Source organism: Antrostomus carolinensis, unplaced genomic scaffold (genome assembly GCF_000700745.2).
Source record: "Antrostomus carolinensis isolate BGI_N321 unplaced genomic scaffold, ASM70074v2 scaffold26852, whole genome shotgun sequence".
NCBI lineage: Eukaryota > Metazoa > Chordata > Aves > Caprimulgiformes > Caprimulgidae > Antrostomus > Antrostomus carolinensis.
Window position 1 is genome coordinate 4,430 of NW_010298004.1, and position 19,000 is coordinate 23,429.

The 19,000-nt window shown below is 50.8% G+C and overlaps 1 protein-coding gene across 1 annotated transcript in view; it reads right to left on the minus strand.

Annotated features, from left to right (window-relative positions):
• Positions 1-16,174: 16,174 nt before the first annotated feature.
• The window catches only part of RBM41 (RNA binding motif protein 41), a gene marked incomplete at its 5' end in the record, with an annotated part of 6,011 nt that continues 3,185 nt past the window's right edge, over positions 16,175-19,000 (minus strand). Inside the window, 4 exons of the mRNA XM_029083574.1 lie at positions 16,175-16,332; positions 16,699-16,846; positions 17,402-17,766; positions 18,875-19,000. The exon at positions 18,875-19,000 is cut by the window's right edge and continues 76 nt beyond it. Of these exons, the coding sequence (XP_028939407.1) occupies positions 16,175-16,332; positions 16,699-16,846; positions 17,402-17,766; positions 18,875-19,000 (797 nt within the window). The remainder of the gene's footprint in view (positions 16,333-16,698; positions 16,847-17,401; positions 17,767-18,874) is intronic.

Below are 19,000 nucleotides of genomic sequence, written 5' to 3' on the forward strand. Positions count from 1 at the left end.
CCGATGTCGCAATAAATCTGTGTTTCTAGCCAGGCTGTGGTTGAGCTTTCCTCTGGCACCGAGGGGCCCTGGCAGCTCCTCAGCAGGGTGGGCAGTGGTGGAGGTTGTGCTTACCTGGCCTGGCACGTCCACAGTGCAGAGGGGACCCCCGGCCCTTGCTCTGGCCTGTCCCTTCCCTACCCCGGGGTTTTGCCACCCAGGAGCCCAGGCAGGTGGGAGCACTGTCCAGGGACAGGGACGAGGGTCACTCCCCTGCGTGATTTGTCCCTGGGCACCACGCTGGGAAGTTGCCATGTGCCACCACTGCGAGGGTGCCAGCGGGGCCAAGTGCAGCTCCCCAGGGACTAACGGCAACACCCCTTCCTGCCGCCAAGCCCTGCTCGCTTCTAAGGGTGCAGTTATCACTGGGAGTGGGGTGCCCACAGGGTGATTTGCTGTCCTGGGGTGCATGCAGCACATCAAGGTCCCCAGGTGGTGGGGAGAGACCCAGTACCACTGCATCTCCATCCCAGGATGCTGTGAGCACTGGCACTGAGGAGGCAGCATGGTCCCAAGCACCCGAGGCAGCCGCTGGCCATAGTGGAGGCTGAGCACCCCAACACAGCTGCAGAGGGGTCTCAGGAGCGGGGCCTGAGCCCAGGGGTCTTGTGGGGGCTGTTTTGGGAGGAAAAACAGCACCAGTTAGGCATCAATAAGCCACAAGGGATGGGCAGGCAGGGGCCAAGACTGCTCCATGCGACCCTTCGGCAGCAGCGGGACACGCGGCGTGGTTGCAGCCCTGCACAGTAGCTGCAGCATGACAGATCGCACAGGCTGGGGGGATGCTGGGCACAGCAGGAGGAGAGGAGGTGCAGGCAGCCCAGACCCACAGCCCACCCAGGAGCAAGTCCAGTTCAACCGCTGTGTCCCCTCTGACGTCCCATCACCAGAGGTGAGATAACCCCTTTGCTGCTGTGCCACTGCACGGGGCCACCTGGGGACCTCCTTGCCCTGCCTCCCTGTCCCTCAGGGAGCAGAAGGCTTTGGTCTACCTGCTGGTCCCTCATAAAGCAATTTAGATTAGGTCCCAGAGAGGAAGGAACCATGTTCCCCGCTCAGACGTCAGCACCGTTACCCTTGCACCAGTGAAGTCATGTTTGCCATGGGGTTAACATGCTCCTGATAGTGATGAGTCAATGAGTCAAGCTTTCTTCCATCCTCACCAAGCAAGCGGCCACCTGGGGACCCATCCTCAAGGTGACACTCCTTGGAGGGGACCAGGGTTGATTTCAAGGGAAAAGGCTGGTCACCCCCTTTCCATGGCCAAGGGACAAAGCCCAGGGCCGGCTGAGTTACTTATTGCTGCCCTGGGGAAAAAAGAGCCCTGGGTGCAGAGGACGGAAAGTGTGTAAGGGGCTTATTGCACTGGCTGCAGCCCCCCAGGAAATGCCTCAAGTTCACTTAAGTCCTTCAGCTGTATATGTTTTGTTTCTGGGCAGCTGATGCAGAGAGGAGGCGAGAAAATAGTTGGTAGGAGAGGTCATGCCTCCGAAGAGGAGGAATTCCTGGGCACCACGTCCTCACCCCTCGCCTCCCACCCCGGCTGCAGGGCCAGACAGCAGCGCCTGTGTCTGCGGGCAGGGGCTCTGCTAATTAAACAAAGGGGCATTTGAAACGCTCAATTCAGAGTTTGATTGCTGCTGGGTCTAGTAACACTTTAATTGAAGCAGCAGAAGGGAAGATTTCTGGTTTTAGAGGAGTCAGCTTTTCCGTGGCTTCCCCCTGAAGGAGAGAGGCAGCTGGCACGTTGCAAGGGCAGGCAGAGCTCGGAGCTGGGGTACAGAAACACCCGTGGTTTGGAGAGATGAGTGCAGGGCAGAGGCACTGCAAAGGGCCCCAACATCCCCCACAGCCCCTCGAGATTTTTTCTCACCTGTGCAACACCAGACCCCCATTCTGTGGGTGTAGCACATCGGCTTCACCTGCGGCACAGGAGGAGAGGAGCTGACGACCATCACACTGAGCTAGGGGCCAGCCCTTCCCCAGCCCCCTGTTCCTCCAGCCCTACCAAGAGGGAGCCCCTGCATTTAGCACAAGTGGGCTCAGGGAGGGGAAGATTTGTCCCTTCCAGCTTTCATGGCCTTTAATCTGAATGCACCCAAAGATGTGAAAGCTGGCTACAGGGCAAGGAAAGCTGAAAAGGATTTTCCACTTCTTTACAAGGAGCAGAGGATGGGGAAGGGAAGGACACCGAGTGCACAAGTGCAGTGGCGGTGGTTATCTCTGCCTCGTGCAATCGCCACCTTCCCCATTATCGATAAGCCGGGTCCTTGAGGGCAGGCTGGATGTGGCCCAGCCCAGGGCCAGAGAGGACAGGAGACCTGACTGCCCCGGGAGCCAGCTCTGCCAACAGCAAGTGTGAGCAAAGCAATGGGATCAGGCCAGCCAGTGCAGTACGGAGCCAGCCCCTCAGGTCACCTCTTGCCCCTCACCAGCTCAGCGAGAAAAGCTGAGGGTGCTCTGGGGTTTCCCACAGGAAAGCCATGGAGAAGCACAGCCCCAGCTCAGGACAGGAGCAGGATGCGAGGGGAATGGGCAGCCAGGGGGAAGGCAAAGGAGGGGTGTGAAGAGCGCTGGGTGGGGAACAGCTCACTCTGAGCTCTGGGGCTGGAGCCCTTGCCTCGCAGGACTGCCTGGTGGAGCGGGGAGCCTTGCAGCCCCTCGCTGGAGGGCCAGGCTGCAGTGACTAATCCTCAGTCATAAGGGAACAAGCCCTTCCCCTCTATTCTTCTCGCTCTGGATGGAGCCTTAGATGAAGAAAAGGGGCAATAAAATATTAACATGTCCTTATCTTCAAAAGCAATAGAGGCACTATAAATGCCCAGCACACCCGAACCCACAGCTGTACCTGGGCCAGGGGCTGCAGCCTCATAGAATGGTCATAAGAAACATGCAAAAAGTCATAGAATCACAGATTGGTTTGGGTTGGAAAGGACCCTAAAGATCATCCAGTTCCAACCCCCCTGCCATCAGTAGGGACACCTTCCACTAGACCAGGTTGCTCAAAGCCTAATCCAACCTGGCCTTGAAAGTCCTGACTTCTTCTTCCAAAGAGGGAACAACACATGCTCATCACCAAGGCCTTTGCAGCCAGCCCTGACCCACCACCCACAACACTCCTGGTGATGCCCTGGCCAAAGCACCCTCCAGCTTCCCTGGCCCAGCAGCATCCAGCTGCTGCTCCGTGCGATGGAGCCTCTTCTCATGCAGAGCACTGGGTGGGGATGTCCACGGGCCAAAAGTACACAGGCTTGATCCAGACCCAGCCAGATCCCACACCTCCTTCCTCCCTGGAATCCCCAACCTGCCTCTTGCTCCTGCCTAGCACAGCTGATCTGCAGCAGCAGCAGCAGATAATCCGTGCAAGCTCTCTGAGGAGTATCAGGCCAGGTGCTGGGAGAGCCCGTCTCTGCCCGCAGCCCCCGGGAAGTGCTCAGATAGGAGAGGCAGGAGGGGAGGAAAATTCAGGCCAAGTTCCCAATGGGCCAAGGCATTTGGAAAGAGTCTCCACATTCCTCCATCCCCCTCCCAGCCACAGCACACTCCCAGCTGCCTCCTGCACCGCACCACAGCCTCCAAGCCCCTGGGCAAACCAGGGCTGGTGTAGAAGAGGGCAAACTCTTCCTACCCACGGCATTACAGCAGCCTTTTTAGGAGCAGCAGGGAACGTGCTACGGAGAGGGGCTGCTCTCAGGCACTTCAAATCACAGCTGGCCTAAGCAACAGCTCAAGTCATGGACTGTGCTGGTGGGAAGGGGAGATGCAGCTCCCACCCCAGCCATGCCCCAGGCCCCACCTGATGTCCCCACTGGTGGCCACGCTCTAGCCTGGGATACAGCCTCATGTTTTCACCTCAGGGCATCTATGATGCTCGGCTGGCAATTGCACTCACACTTTACCTCCAAAGGGTTCCTGCCCTCCCGAAGCCTTGAGGATGGCCCCGTCTGGAGTCACATAGCCGGGACGCTGCCATGAGACTGCTGGTCCCTGTCTCTTCTGGATTTAATGGGAGACATTGCAATGAAGGTGAGGGGTAGTGAGAAACCAGCTCCTCTTCAGAAAATACCTTTAGTTGGAGGAAAAGCCTGTCCACAAACTCATTGCTTTCCGTAGTCTCCCGGAAGAGATGTGATTAAAGTGCTTTAAAGGATCTTTTGATCTTTAAAGAAAGATATGAGGGAAACAGGGCAGAATGAACTCCATGGCACCGCAGGGAACAGAGACCTTTGGGTGCACCAGAGGAGATTGCTAGAAAGCACCTTCCTGCTGGGTTTGAACAACAGCTTGGAAATCTATCAGCAGAGTTATAAAAAGTGTTTATATCTCATAAAACTGTGATACCTGTGAATAGGACAAAGAGGTTTGATCTTCCAGGCATTACATTAACATTACAATCAGATTTTTCCATAATATGAGTCTAATCTACACTAGAGGAGCTTCAGGTTAGCGATCTCAGCAAAACTAGCACACGTGCGATCTGTAGCAGCGAGAACAGGCTTTATCAGTAGAACCTACACCAATTCAGCGAGCAAAATAAGCTTTATCAGCAAGACACACTTTTACAGTGGTGTAAACATAAGATCCTCCAGGGATTTTACAGAAATATCAGTGAAAACAGACTCTAGCTAAAATCTGCCCTGGAGAACTGGTCTGGAGAACTGAAGAGAAATTGTCCTGCACCCTCGGCAGCTCCACTACTGACTGCTGGTTAAACAGCACCATGCTGCACAGAAGAGATGAAGACCAGAGGATCCCAAACACCTTTGCATAGACAAACGGAGCTGAAACCACATTAGCCAGTCCACAGAGTCATCCCAAACAATCCAGTCCACCAGCCTGTCATCTCCATGCTTGGGGTACACTTGAGGGCACCAACATTTTGGCAGCTGCTAACTTAGGTTCATACCTAGATGACGCTCAGACATCAGACACAGCCGAGTCCCTCCAAGCTCTCTGCTGTGCACCAGGAGCCTGGAAGAAACAACAAGTCACCCTGTAAACAGAGAAACCAGAGAGGCTTCGCCCCCTCTGGGATTGCCTCTTATCTCTGCTCAGGATTGCAGAGGAAGGGTGTGCTTCGATGAAGCTTTTGACACACCAGAGAACTAATCTTACCTCAAGGCAGGTGTCTTTTTTCACAGAGCTTACATCATCCTCTATTTCTGGGATGTCCAGCCTGCTAAAAAAGGCTAAAACTAGGACAAGACTTACGTCATGAACAGCATGATTGCCTTGAACTCACTTTCCTAGAAAAGCTGTCTTTCTAGGTTTCTCAGGTCACTGGAGCAAAGTCCCACACCACCGGCTATACCAGGCAGGTGCTCCCAAGATTGCTCCAACAGATGTATTTTCATTACCTGAATTTTTAGCGCTGGAGGGAGTGAGAGCAATTTCAGCCTCCAGTATTTTCCAAGGTGTAGAGAAGCCCAGGGAGTCTGCAGAAATTACAGAGCTAAGGGCAGAGCACAGCCATCGCTGGCTCCACGGCCGTGATGCTCCCATGCCCTTTGAGCTGTTCCACTGCACTTCTACAGGAACGTGGGCACTGCCCTTTGCCTTTGGATTTTCCCTTGGCTGCAGCAGAGGCCAGGCACCGCATCTCGCAGAGCATGGGTAGGCAAGGAGGCAATTAACCTCTGATCTTCCCCGCGACTGAATGCTTCCTCGTTGGCCTTCTGCTCTTCCCAACCCTCCTTTGTTTTAATGGTATTTCCAGATTGCCAGCTGGCAGGTCATTTCACCCCAGGTCCAGCCGCTGGCCTGTGCAAGGCTGCTCTCTCCATCTCCATCCTCATCTCCAGGCAAGTGAAGGAGGCACAGGTTGCCTGCAACTGGGGGAGGCCGTCAGGTAAGAGACAGCAGATGGAAAAAACAATTAGCTCCCTGTTTTCAAGGAGAGCAGGTGGTACAGAACTGGGGATGTTCCTCGGCGAGGGGAAGGACCTCTCTGTTGCAAAGCAAAGCTTCCCTGCCAAGGGAAGTTTAGATTTGATATTAGAAAGAATTTCTCTACTGAAAGGCTTCTTGGGCGTTGGAACAGGTTGCCCAGGGCAGTGGTGGAGTCCCCATCCCTGGAGGGATTGAAGAGTCGTGTAGACATAGTGCTGAGGGATGTGGTTTAGTCGAGGACCTGTCAGTGTTGGGTTAATGATTGGACTCAATAATCTTAAAGGTCTTTGCAATCTAGGCAATTCTGTGATTCTATGCTGGAAGGGGAAAGCTGCTCCCAGCACAAAGCCCTCATAGCTCAGCCCCGGGGAGCAAGATGTGAAGAACTGTGGCTGCCAGGAGCCTGCTAACACACATTAAATTTCCACCTCCTTAGGCAGAGCTGGCTACAGGAGACCTGTCCCTGTAGCTGATGTACCAGGGCCTGCTCACAAACAAGGGTCTTGCTGTGAGTTGTGGCCCCCTTCCCAAAACCAAACCATCCCCTCTCCCAAATATGCCAGAGTGACCAGCATCTCATGTAAGCCTCACGGGCTGTTTCTGGCTTGTAAGTCTGCAATTGAAAATAGGCAAATTTTACTGCACAGGTCACAGGCAGAGACAGCTGATTCACCCAATTTCAGTACTTCTAGCTGAGTAAGGGGAAAACCCATCCAACTTCTGGCCTCAGGGAAAAAGGAATAACCAGGACAAAACACACTGTGAAGGCAGCTCAGTCTTGTATGATGAGACAAGTTTATCCTCAGCAGTCCCTGAGCACAGCTACCCCTTCCCATGGGAGATCTTTGCAGAGCAGGGGGAGGCTGCCCACAAAATACAGCACTAAAGCTCCCAGCTCACCGGTGGGATGCAGGGAGCTGCCCAGCCCACGGCAGCGTGAGCCGAGAGGGGATGCAGCACTGCTCTTCCCTGGCTCCTCACACCACCTGCCTGCTCCTGCACACCCCTCACGCAACGCTGCAAGGCAAGGGCAGGACAGGCTGGGGTTCCCCCGAGCCTTGCCAGGCTACAGCCCCAGGACTTCACAGGACACAACACGGTACTGACAGGGAGGACATGGAGAGCTCTGGGGGGAGAAAGCTTTGCCAAACAGCCTTATCTTTGAGATGCTTTCCTGACCTCCTCACCTCCAATAAGTATTTATCTTCACCACACAACATCATCCCCCCCCCGAACTACTATGGCATCAACCTTCTGGCATGGGCACTGTTGAGCGAGCTTTGAAAGATGCAGGTTTCAAAACCAGGTACTTTGATACCAGCTTATCTAAGAAAAACTAATAGCTGCACTGTTTGCCAAGTTACATGTATTTAGGAAATACTGCATCACATAACCACGTTGTGTGTTATTTCTTTAAAGTGAAAAAAACAAATCAGCTCGAGAAATGTCAAGAGACCCAGGTATTGCTGTAAGGAGCATATATTTTGCCTTGGTGGTAATGTGAGACATGGAGAGGTGAGAGTATGAAGCCTGCTAACTGTTCACAAGCTGCTAAACGCTTCCATAAGCTCAGAGATCTCTGCCAATTGATGCTTGCATCAAAGCTGCCCTTTGCTCACCACCTCCTCATTCAGCAAAGCCCATTCCTATCACCAGCGCCTGAGCGTCTGTTCTCTGCACATCACACAAACACCTTCTCCTTTCCCTGGGTGGCAGGAATTAACCAGGAGGAGCTTTGAGCTGTGCAGGCTCTGCCACTGCACCCTCCTAGAGACAGGGTCTAGCCTGAGGGCTCTACACGTGACACAACAAACACTGGGGATGTCTGTGAATGATCATCGAAAAAAACCAAGCTCGATTAGTATTAGGGATAAAGTTCAGATCCCAGAGCCAGTTATAATGGGATGGGATAAACAAGATGTAGCTAAGATTACTGGCTCAACACATACACGCTGTGAAGAGCACTGAGATCAAGCCTGAAGGAGGTGTGGATATTTCCTGCTTTGGAGAAGAAAATAAAGTTCTGTCTTTTCCCCTTTCCAGGGTAGATACTTCAAAGAATAACTGGCTTTTAGGATAAAACTTCATAACATGACCAGAAGCATGACAGCTTGCCAAGATCACTGGCTGTTTTGCACCTCAGAAACCATATTTCATGCAACCATAAAAACTAATGCAAGTATCCCAAACATGGTGAAAGGAAACCTTGACTCATGGGGATATCCTGGTGCAGATTCAATCTCCTCAACAGCTCTATTGAAAATCACATGCAATAGGGGCATAGTCCTGGGGTTTGAAGGCTAGTTAGATGCCAAAAGCAACAACATAAACATGAATTAAGAAATGCTACATACAAACCATGAATGGAGGGAGATAAGGCAGCTACCTTCAAGCGCAAGTGTTACCACCTGCAGTACTGACCTGAAAACACAGTGAACAGCTGTATTGGGTCTGGCTGAGATGGGGTTAATTTTTCCCATAGCAGCCCACAGTGCTGTGCTGTGTATTGGTAGCTAGAAAGGTGTTGGTAACACACCGGTGGTGTTGTGGCTACGGCTGAGCAGGGCTCCCACAGCATCAACATTTCCCCCCCCACCACCTGTAGGCTTGGGGTGGGCAAGATCTTGGGAGGGGACATAGCCAGGACAGCTGATCCAACTGACCACAGGGATATTCCACACTGTATGACATCTGCTCAGCAATAACAGCTCAGAGAATGGAGGGCTGGCAGGGGGATTGTGTGCATCTGTTATTACATTTGTCTTCCAGAGCAGCTGCTAAGCCTATGAAGCCCTGCTTCTTCATGTGAAGTGGCTGGACATTGCCTGCTGAAGTACAGAATAAATCTCTTGTTTTCCTTTGCTTCTGCACACAGTCTTTGCTTTACTAAACTGCCATTATCTGGACTCACAAGTTCTTTTCCATCTTATTTTCTCCCCCATGGTCCTGCTGAGGAAGGGAGTGATAGAATGGCTTTGTGGGCACCTGGCATCCAGCCAAAGTAAACCCACCACAACAGCACAATGTGAAAATGTCAAGAGAGGTCACAGAAACAGCTCTGAGATCTAGAAACAAGAGCTGAAAATGAAACAGGATTCAACCAGACAGGAAATCAGGAACAGTAGACACAGACAGAGCATCTACAGACCACTGAAAAAACACAGTTGTATAGACACGTCCTTTCTATCTCCACTAGCACCAGTGAAAGTAACTTATGTGGTAATGTGTGTAAGTCCAGCCATGGGTGAAAGAACGTGGCAAAGTCCTTACTACAGAGGATGGGGCACTCTCTGTCCACAGAGCTGTGTTGCTCAACTCTGACTTTGAGGCAACACATACTACACGTTTGATGATACCACCTAAGCTGCTGGTTTCTGTCACATGGTCTTGTACCTTCCCAGGATAAATGAAGTGTTTGAGTCAAAGGAGCAATGCTGTGCTGGCCACCCACACACCCTCTTCTCCATACCCACCATCTAGGCAAGAGAATGTGCTTCAGGAAAGACAATGAATGCATGACTGTAACAGGGGTTTCTCCTCAGTTCCCTTAAGCCAGTCATTTTATACCTGTAGGAAACCACGTTAGATTCAGGAAGCTTCTGACCTGGAAATAAGTATAGGCTTGAACAATATTGAACTACATGCACTTGCCCTTAGTTTCTACCCATGAACCATGCTTGGAGGCAGGATAGGGAGCTGCAGCATCCTTTCGTCTGAGTGTAATTGTTCCCTTGTGTCATGTCTGGCAGCTCTTGAACCCCATGTATCCCTGTCATCCTCAACATTTCCCAGGTTCAAAGGATGGTCATGCTGCTGGCTAAAGAAAAGTCTAAGAAAATATGCCTTAAAAAGAAAGTTTAAAGGTGAAGCTCCCACGCAGGAGAGCATCTGTTGAAAGAAGCTGGGCTCAACCACGCTAGCCCAGCACCTTTCAGCAGATCTGACTGCAAGCCCCAGCATCACTGTACCACCAACTGTTCCCATAGCTACATGGGAAGATAAATTTAGTTCAAGGAACCTTGTGTTGCTACATTATTTAACAAACAAACAGACGCACTCAAGAGGAAAACACAGGCAGGGACCTAGTTTAGCTGTTGCGTGGGCCGATCAGATCTATGGACTCGAGACTGCTTCCCAGAGTGAAAGGGCCCAAATCCTGAACCTCAGCACCACGCTGCTCTAGCCTGAGCCACTCAGCTGGGTTAGCCTCAAGAAGACTCCAGCACAACCACAGAGGAGTGCCTGGGCTGCACTCTCCTGGGATACCTCTTGTACCAGGAGCTGGGCAGTCGGTGACAGGGTCTCCCTGCCTCTCAACCCAAGGAGTGCAGCAGAGGCTGCTGGGGGTGTCCACTGGCTAGGCATGACCCATCCTGGCTGTGCTCATACCCATGTCCATGCTGCAGTGCCCTCTGCTCACACTAACTCTGGGTTTCCACCTCCTGGGGAACCCCAGCCCCCAGCAATTGGGAGCAGAAGAGCCATGCTGGTCCTGCAAGACCAGAGGAGGGTGAGGAGAACCCCCTGCCCCACTAGAAAGATGACCTAGAGCACAAGTAAAGAAACCAAGGTTTTATTAATGATCATGTGCAAAAGGCACAGGGGCAGGAGAGAGGGGACACTACTCCAACATGAGGTTTGTCTCCTCTGGTATGGTCTGCAAGATCTCATCCACCTGATCCGACTTAAAGTTAATATCCTGTAGCTCCAAGTTGGGGCAAATGAACCCAGCTCACATTCATTTCTCCATAACACTGTGGGGAAGAGGGCAAAAGCCAAGAGGAGAGTCAGCAGCAAAGTCTGGATCTGATTCTTCCCATCACACACACCAGCTGGCAACTAAGCCCCACACAGGCACTCGCTCACTCCCCCTTGGTGGGATGGGGAAGGAATCAGACAGGTAAAAGTGAGAAAACTCCCGGGTTGAGATAAAGACAGTTTAACAGGTAAAGCAAAAGCCATGTGCACACACACACAAAGCAAAACAAGGAATTCATTCCCTGCTTCCCATCGCAGGCAGGTGCTTAAAGCCATCCCCAGCAAAGCAGGGCTCTGTCACACGTTAACAGCTACCTGGGAAGACAAACACCATCACTCTGAATATCCCCCGCTTCCTCCTTCTTCTCCCAACTTTTATTGCTGAGCACAAAGTCATATGGCATGAAATATCCCTTTGGGATATTGTGGGAAATAACCCAGCTGTGTCCCCTGTCAGCTCCTTGTACACCCTCAGTCTACTCACTGGTGGGGTCGTGTGAGAGGCAAAAAAGGCCTTGACTCTGTGTGAGCACTGCTCAGCAATAGCTAAAACATCCCTGTCTTATCCAGGCTGTTTCAGTCACAACGCTATAACATAGCACCATACAAGCTATGAAGAAAATTAACACTATGAAGAACATTAACTCTATGCCAGCCCAAACCAGCACAATCAGCAAGATAAAAAGAGCTTTGCCAAGCCTGAAGAAGTTAAGAGTCAGCAGCAGAAGAAGGAAGAAGCACACTATGTTGTGGGAGATGCTGTGGAAAGCTTGTTTGGAAAAAGGAGTTCAGCATGGCAGCAGTGAAGAGAAACAAGAGGGGCCTGGAGAAGAGCTGAGGTAGGGAAAACAGGAGCAACAGGAGGTGTTTGGCTCCACCGTGATGATGAGAGAAGCAGCTTGGAGAGAAGCAGCAGAAGAGAACCTGCTCTGAGCCAGCTAGGGATGAGCAGGACTGTTCTTATCACATAATGTTTTCAGAGCTGGTCTAAGTCAGTAGCCGTCTCTCTCCCCAAGATCCTGCAAGGAGGAGCAGAAGGTCAACCAGATAGATCTGTGGTCTATCAACCAGCTGCATCATGCACAGAGGGCCACAGAGAGATGCCAAAGTCCACTCGACAGCTCTCACGACAACCCAGCAGCCCCCTTGCAGGCTTTTCCCTGGGACACCGGTGGACAGACGCAGTGGCCAGGCAGCCCCTCAGCCAGGCAAGCAGTGCCACCGCGTGGGAACAGCCCACATTGCTCTCCCAGGACATGGGCAGTAAGGAGGGGGTGAGAAAGAGAAGCTGAAAATCAATCAATCAATCAATCACACCTCAACCCCCCGCAAAAGTTAAAGAGAACACAAGACTTATCCAAGGAAATTCTCTCAGCCAGACACCTGCTTCCTTGTTGCAAGCCAAAAGGTATCTGGCTTCTCTTGGGCAAAGATGTCCTCTGTACAGAGCAATTCACAGACAGACAGAGCTGAATGCTCCAGCAGTGGAGAGGCTGTCACATTTGCTGCCATCCAGACTGACCAGGAGGCTCCCTGATCGAGCTGGCAGTCACAGTGCCCTTCCTGCGTGCCCTGCCATGCCCTGGCTGACACCCCAGGGTTGGGTTTTTTTTACACTGTGGAGGCTTGGCTGGGGCTGCTCCTCGCACCACACCTCATCAGCCACTCTCACTCGCATGAGCTGCCAGCTGCTGGCGGGTCTCTCCACTCCCCTGAGGTTTCCCCAGTTTAGGAAGCCCATGGTATACCAAGCCAGAGCACTCCACTGCAGGTCATGCCAGCACCAGAGCTGCTCACCTCATCTTGCCTTCCATCCAAAAGGGAAGCGCCAAATGGGAGCTTCACTATCTGCAGCAGTCTTCAAAACACCAACTGCCACCAAGGGTCACTTGCTGCAGCGTCACAGAGCTGCCCAGAACCCATCCTGGGCAGTCATGTCCAAAAGACACTTCTAAAAGTTCAAAACATTAGAGTGTTTAATGTAACTAGTTAATCTGAAAATGGGGAAACGGGCCACACAGGACCACTGCTGCATCCCCAAAAGAGGAAGCACACAGCTTTCTGCATCCTCTTTAGCCAGGAGAGGCAGAAGGAACACACTAGGTCTAGGCAGGACAGGATAGGATTGAGCACAGGGACTGGAACTGCCCTGATCCCTCTTATTGTTAAGAGTTTTAAGCATGTCCAAGCTGTATACAAATAAGAATCAAAGTCTCATTTTATATGATGCTCCAACATCTTCACACGATGGCATCTCTTGGCAGGAAGGAACACAAATCACAATGAGGCAGGGCTGAGAACCTGCCAAGCCCTGCAGCAAGCATCAAGGCTTCCCTTGTGCTGGCTCCTGCAGCCCTCTCCCCTCCTGCCTCACTTGCTGTTCCATGCTCTTCCCAGATGATGACGACATCTCTTCTTTCCATCCAACTCCCTAGCAAACAAAAGAGGAAAAAAAGAGCACGTTTCTCCTTGCTGTCTTACCAAGGGGTAAAATGTTATTTCACCTGGAGAACAACAGGACAGTAAGAGAAAACTAGCAGACATCTCCCATACACAGGACACCCAACTCCTCTCTTTCCAACTTGCTCCAGGTAGCTGAGCTGCAAACTGGAACTGGATATACTCCCCAAACTGGAACTGGATATACTCACCCCTTCTGGCATTTCTGTCTGTATCTGGGTCTCCTCATCCCTGTATTCCCGCTCCTTGGGTGCCAAATAGCTTCTGCAACAAGAGCAGTCAACCATGCCTGAGTGCATGACAGAACAGTTTGACTTCCCTCTCACACCAAAAGTCTCCATAGTTTAGACATCTATGCAATGTCTCTAATCCTTTAGGATTTCAGATAAAAGAAGATCAAGAGAACAGCTGAAGAATCAAACACTGTGTTAAGGGCTAAAGGGAAAAGAGCCACTTGAATCCCAAAATAACATAAATGAAATGAAGTACAGACTATGAGACAGAGTTCAGCTCACCACGTATTATGCCAGTCATTTCTGCTTCAGTTTTGAGTTGACACAGAAATGCATCATAACCCATGTGGGCAGCACAGACCACTGATACCAGCTGCTTCAAAGGAAAGGAACTGTCACAGTCATGAGTTACATGGAAACAGTTGACAGGAGAAGTTCCCTCTACACACCACTATACATTTGCAGTGATGTCCTGAAGCACAAGATAAAAATCCTACATATACAGGTTTAAAACAGAAATGTAACTATTACTTTTCTGGCAGTCACAAGTACTGCACAGGTGCTTTGACTGTCCCAACACATCCTTAGGGGATAGAGCCTGGAGGGAGGACATTGCCTACTTCTGCTGCACCCTTTAACTGGAGGCTCCATGAGATCATCCGACTTTTTCTTCTGGCTTTATAGGTGTGTTCCCAGTTTGGGCGGCTCCTACTAAAGTGTACACGAATACAGGCTCCATTTTATTTTGGAGGAGTCTCCTCAGGGCTGGAGTCTTGTGACCTCAGCCCAAGGCTATATGATTGCACCAGACTTCCAGGATAAAATTGTCCATGCTCTCTAGGGCCACTAGAGAATGAAAAAATGGGCCGATGTGGAGCTACTTCACAATAAACAGACCCAAGAACTTGTGCAGTGCTCAGAACTAAGGCTGTATCACAGCAAAACCCTCTCCAAGCAGCAGCCTTGGGCACAGGTCTCTTACCAGTACTCTTTGCCTTCTTCAAAGTCCTCTTTGTTGTGTGCTGGATTTGGCAAGCTGTATCCAATTACACCAATCACATTTACACCTCTTCCCTGCACCAAGGGCCAGAAATGAAGGGAAAATGCTGCTTTAGTCAATTCTGCTCAGAAAAAAAACCCAAAAAACAGTAGTCCTTTGGGGAGCCCCTACATCCCAAACCCCTGACAAGTCCAACTACTAATCTTCCTTTGAAAGCTCACCTTCTCATAGGATCCGATTAGACCATTGTTGTGGGACATCATTATCCTGTAGTAGCTTTTGTTCAGGCAGGTGAATCCAAAGGTGATCTTCACCCTTTAGCTCTGAGGGAAAATGTGTCAAGGAAGAAATAAACAACAAGCTCCAGAGGAGGAGCAGGGGAGATGCACAAGTTCCACAGGAAGGAATGAAACACTCCGGAGAGGCCACAGGGTCAAGTAGCCCACGCTGCGCTCCTCAGCACAACACCTTCCCTCTTCAGCAGGGAAAAAGCACTCAGCTTTGGCCTGCTAACAACAACCCCACGCACACAGCCAACAATCACAGATAAGAACATGCCTAACTGCCTGGGGGGGAGTTGGACACAGCTGTACTGAGCAGAGACAGTCTGTCACTGCCAAGCCAAAATATGCCTTGGTCACAGCTTTAATAAAAACTCTGATATGCCTTTATATTACCTTGATAATAGAAAAGGCAAGATCTGGCCAAAGAAAACTGCCTTGGAGTATATCACAAATGAGATAACTAATGACTAATAACTTTACTTGTGATTAAAAGATGAATTACCAATGTTTACAAAACCAAATCAAGCACATCCAGTCAGGGTGAAATCTTAACACCTAACAGGGATGCTAAGGTCCATCAAAGAGTGAGCTCTCCTTCAACAGACTCCAGTTTCACAAATTCACTTCTTGACAGACCACTATTACATGGGGAACTGTGGGTTTAGGATTAAAAAATGTCATTGACCACTTTTTGTCTAAATATATTTTAATTTGCTTACTTTTTAGAGTCAGAGCTTGTGTGTTTGCAGTGTACGTAGTCATCACATGCTTTCCAGTACAATGCTACCTTATCTGTACACAACAGGTGCTAAACTCCAAATCTAGAGGATCTCTTATTTTATGCCCACTGGCTATGCAAGGCCAAAGCACCTTTGAAAGCAAGTGGAAAACCACTGCTGCTTGGGCACTACCGCTTCAGGTTTCTAACCTGCTGCATTTCTGCAAATCATCTCAAAACACACTGGCCTGGAGAGAGCATTAGCACACAGATGTGAACTACTGTGAAGCTACAAAAACAGTAAAGCAGCTTTGTTGGTTCTCCAATTCCTGACTAAGTACAGGGGCAGCAGCCCCACCAGTCCCCACATCAGTCAGGTAGTCCAGCTCCCAGCAGCCGGGACTGAACTCTGCTGACACCGTCCTGCATCAGCAGAGTGTGGCACACTTGGCTCTGGAAGACTGGTGCAGGACAAAGGTGGATAAACACACACCAAGGAAATACCAAAATAAATACATTTATTTACATGGCTTCCTCCCTCCTTGCCACAAAGGGCTCAGAAGGCAGACACACACACACACACAGAACAGGAGGAAAAAGCCCGGACACCCCAACAGTGTAAAGACAGTGCTCATCTCTCTCAAGGAAGAGCCTAGTCCCCAGCTCTCTCCCTTCTCCACTCTGAGATTTAGGGACCTGCATGTCAACTCCCAACAGTCCTTCACTGTCCCACTTACGACCAGGGAGTTCCCACGGCCCATGCAAATCCACAAGGTTCCTATTTATCCATCCCTTACTTGGCAGGGGGGTTCACTCCAGCAGAGGAGCAGGGGATGGCAGAGTCAGACTCTGGCGAATGCCCCTTGCTTTTCCCAAATTCAATCACCAGAGGCTTCCCCTGCAGATTGTACCCGTTCACCAGCAGCATGGCATCCTGGGCAGACTGAATATCTGCAACAAGAGAGCAGAACAGTCACAAGTTACGTGGCAAGCACCGGCACAGACACTCGTGGTGTTTACACAGATGTTCCTTGCTCACGGACCCTCAGTTTCCACTGTGATCCAGTGCAGCACTGGGATCCTCCAGCCAGAGTGACATACTGAATATAAATACAGCACATAACAGACTGCATCCCTTCCATTTCGATGAGTCCTCTTCCAGTCCCAGGAAAAGACTATGACATGATAGGAAGAAGAGGGAGTGAACTCCCCTCTTCTCCTTGGAGAGCAGGCTTGGTGCCAGACCAGTGCCCCGTGGGAAGAGGTGGCTCCTTTGTGGGTCAGGTTAGAACTGAGAGGCACGAGGCAGCGACTCACCAGGGAAGGTGATGAAAGCCTGACCCCTCATCCGGCCGCTGAGGAGGCGGAAATGGATCGGTGGGCTATCCTCCTTCTGGAACCGAGCAAACAAGGACACTAGGTCCTTCGTCGTCACTCGAGGGCCCAGGTTCTTCAAATACAGCACCTGTTCCAGAAAAAAAGAGAGAGGGTCAGCCAGTCTGTGCCATGCAAGGAGACACCATTCAACCTGGTCCCAAGTCGGTACATCTCAAAGATATTAATTAGTTCAGCCCTTCTGCCATCCCAGATTCCTTCTTCCACCAACATGTTAACGGTGGAGTTTGGAAGACAGGTGTGTGTATGGAGAAAGGCAGCTCTGGACTCAAGGCATCATCATGCTTGCCTGCACAGACCACTCATTATTTATAAAATGCAACAAGCTCCAGCTACCACTTAAGCACAGTTTGATTAAAGTCACAGCTGGTCTCAGTCAGGCCCAAAGAGAGAGAGAGGGCATCTCCACTGGGGTCTGAAGTACAGCTCTTTGCCAGGCCATGTGACTTTCCAATAGATCCAAAGGTCCCTGTCCCTCCCAGAGTGGAAGCTGCTCTCCCTTGGCTGGGAGGATCAACTCCAGGCAACAGCAAAGCAAAGTCAATAGCAAAGAGGAGCCTTTGCCTGCTGAAGCAGCTTCAGGGCATCCTAGAAGAAGAATAAATCTTGGTTCATCTCAGCGTACCTTGTTGGGCTCCCCAGGGTGGTAGGATGAGAACCTGGGGATACTCCGGAGTTCTTCCTCTGAGAGACGGTTCTTGCAGATCTCCTCTTCCGGGACAAACTCTACAGGCTCTTTGATCACAAGCCTTGGAGGGGACTGGTGGGGCTGTGTTGCAGGAAGGCTGGGACTTCTTGCCTGTTCTTCCTGGTCTGGAAGCGATGACTGCTCAGCCACAGGCCCCTGCAGGGCCAGGGAAGGGCACAAGCATGGGTCGCTCTTGGCAGCCTGGACTTCTTCAGGACACTTCTTGCTCAGCAGCTCCTGGTAAACACTCTCCAGATGAACCATGGGGTCCTTTTCATCTGTTACGCTCTTCTGAGTGTCATCTAATCCACAACAGAGAAACATGGTAATGTGATTACCACCAAGAACCTGGAAAACACGCAGACTGCAGGAAGAGACACAGACAGGAGAAACTCTGTTCTGACCCAGCCTACATACACCTTCCAACCAGGCCCTCCAGGTTATTTAAAACAAGAAGAGTAGCCCCAGCAGCCAGCAAATTCTGTCATCCCAGCTCAGGATGAACCTGCAGAGAGCAGCAGCTCCACCAGTGCTTTGCAGAAAGCTCATTTCCTCCAGAGATGTCCTCACTAACTTTATCTGCAGCTACATTTCAGCACATTCTAGTGACTCCTTCAACACACCTTCCTCCTCCTGCGTGCATGCCTAGGATGTGTCATGCTGCCTTTCTACACTGCTATGTGGAATACAAACATTTTGCTTTCAGGGACATCAGATTAAGTTCCTGGGTTTAAAGAAAGTCCATGGCATGGACTGACCAGTGTATCAACTTTACTCTATTTAATGGAAATAAGGACAGAAGTGAGAGAAGTTTTTGACATCTCTGCACAACACTTGACCAGAAAAGTCACATTAAGCCACAGGGCTTGGGGATAACACTGCTGGGGTGAGAAGTGCTGGCATCCCATGGACATGGCACTGGGAATCAGCAACTGGGCTCCATTTCCACATCAGCTACTGGGAGGGGCCTTTAACAAGTTACTCCTATTCTTTCCTGGTCTGTGCCTTTGCTTCCCTCCCACCCTTGTCAGACTGCAGTTATATAGGAAAAGGGACAACCTCTAGCCCCACATAAGCACCTTGTCAGCTTGGTGGGGACCTCTGGGCTCCACTAAAGCAAAACCCCGGCTGCTCCTCCACGTACTGATCTGGGTTCTGCAGTACATGCAGCACGTCAGTGAGATCCATGCCCTCCAAACAGAGATGGACTTTACAAGCCTCTATATTAAACCCTTCAGAGAGCCCACTCTCTATCTGCTCATGTAAAAGAGGAAAATATCTTCTCCCACACAGTGCTAAAACAGAACCATGTATTCAGGGACAGAAGACCAGACAGAAATGTGTTGGACTCCCACACACCCTGGCTCTCCGTGCTGGAGCAAAGGCAGGAACAGTTTTGAGCCCACAAACCTTGGTGGTAGAGCGCCCGGAGGAAGGAGTGGCGGTCTGTTCCCTGAAAGAGGGCATTTTCAATCTCCATCTCCCGTCGGCTCAGCTGCTTGCTGCCAGCAAACCTCTGGGGCAGAGCCAGTATGC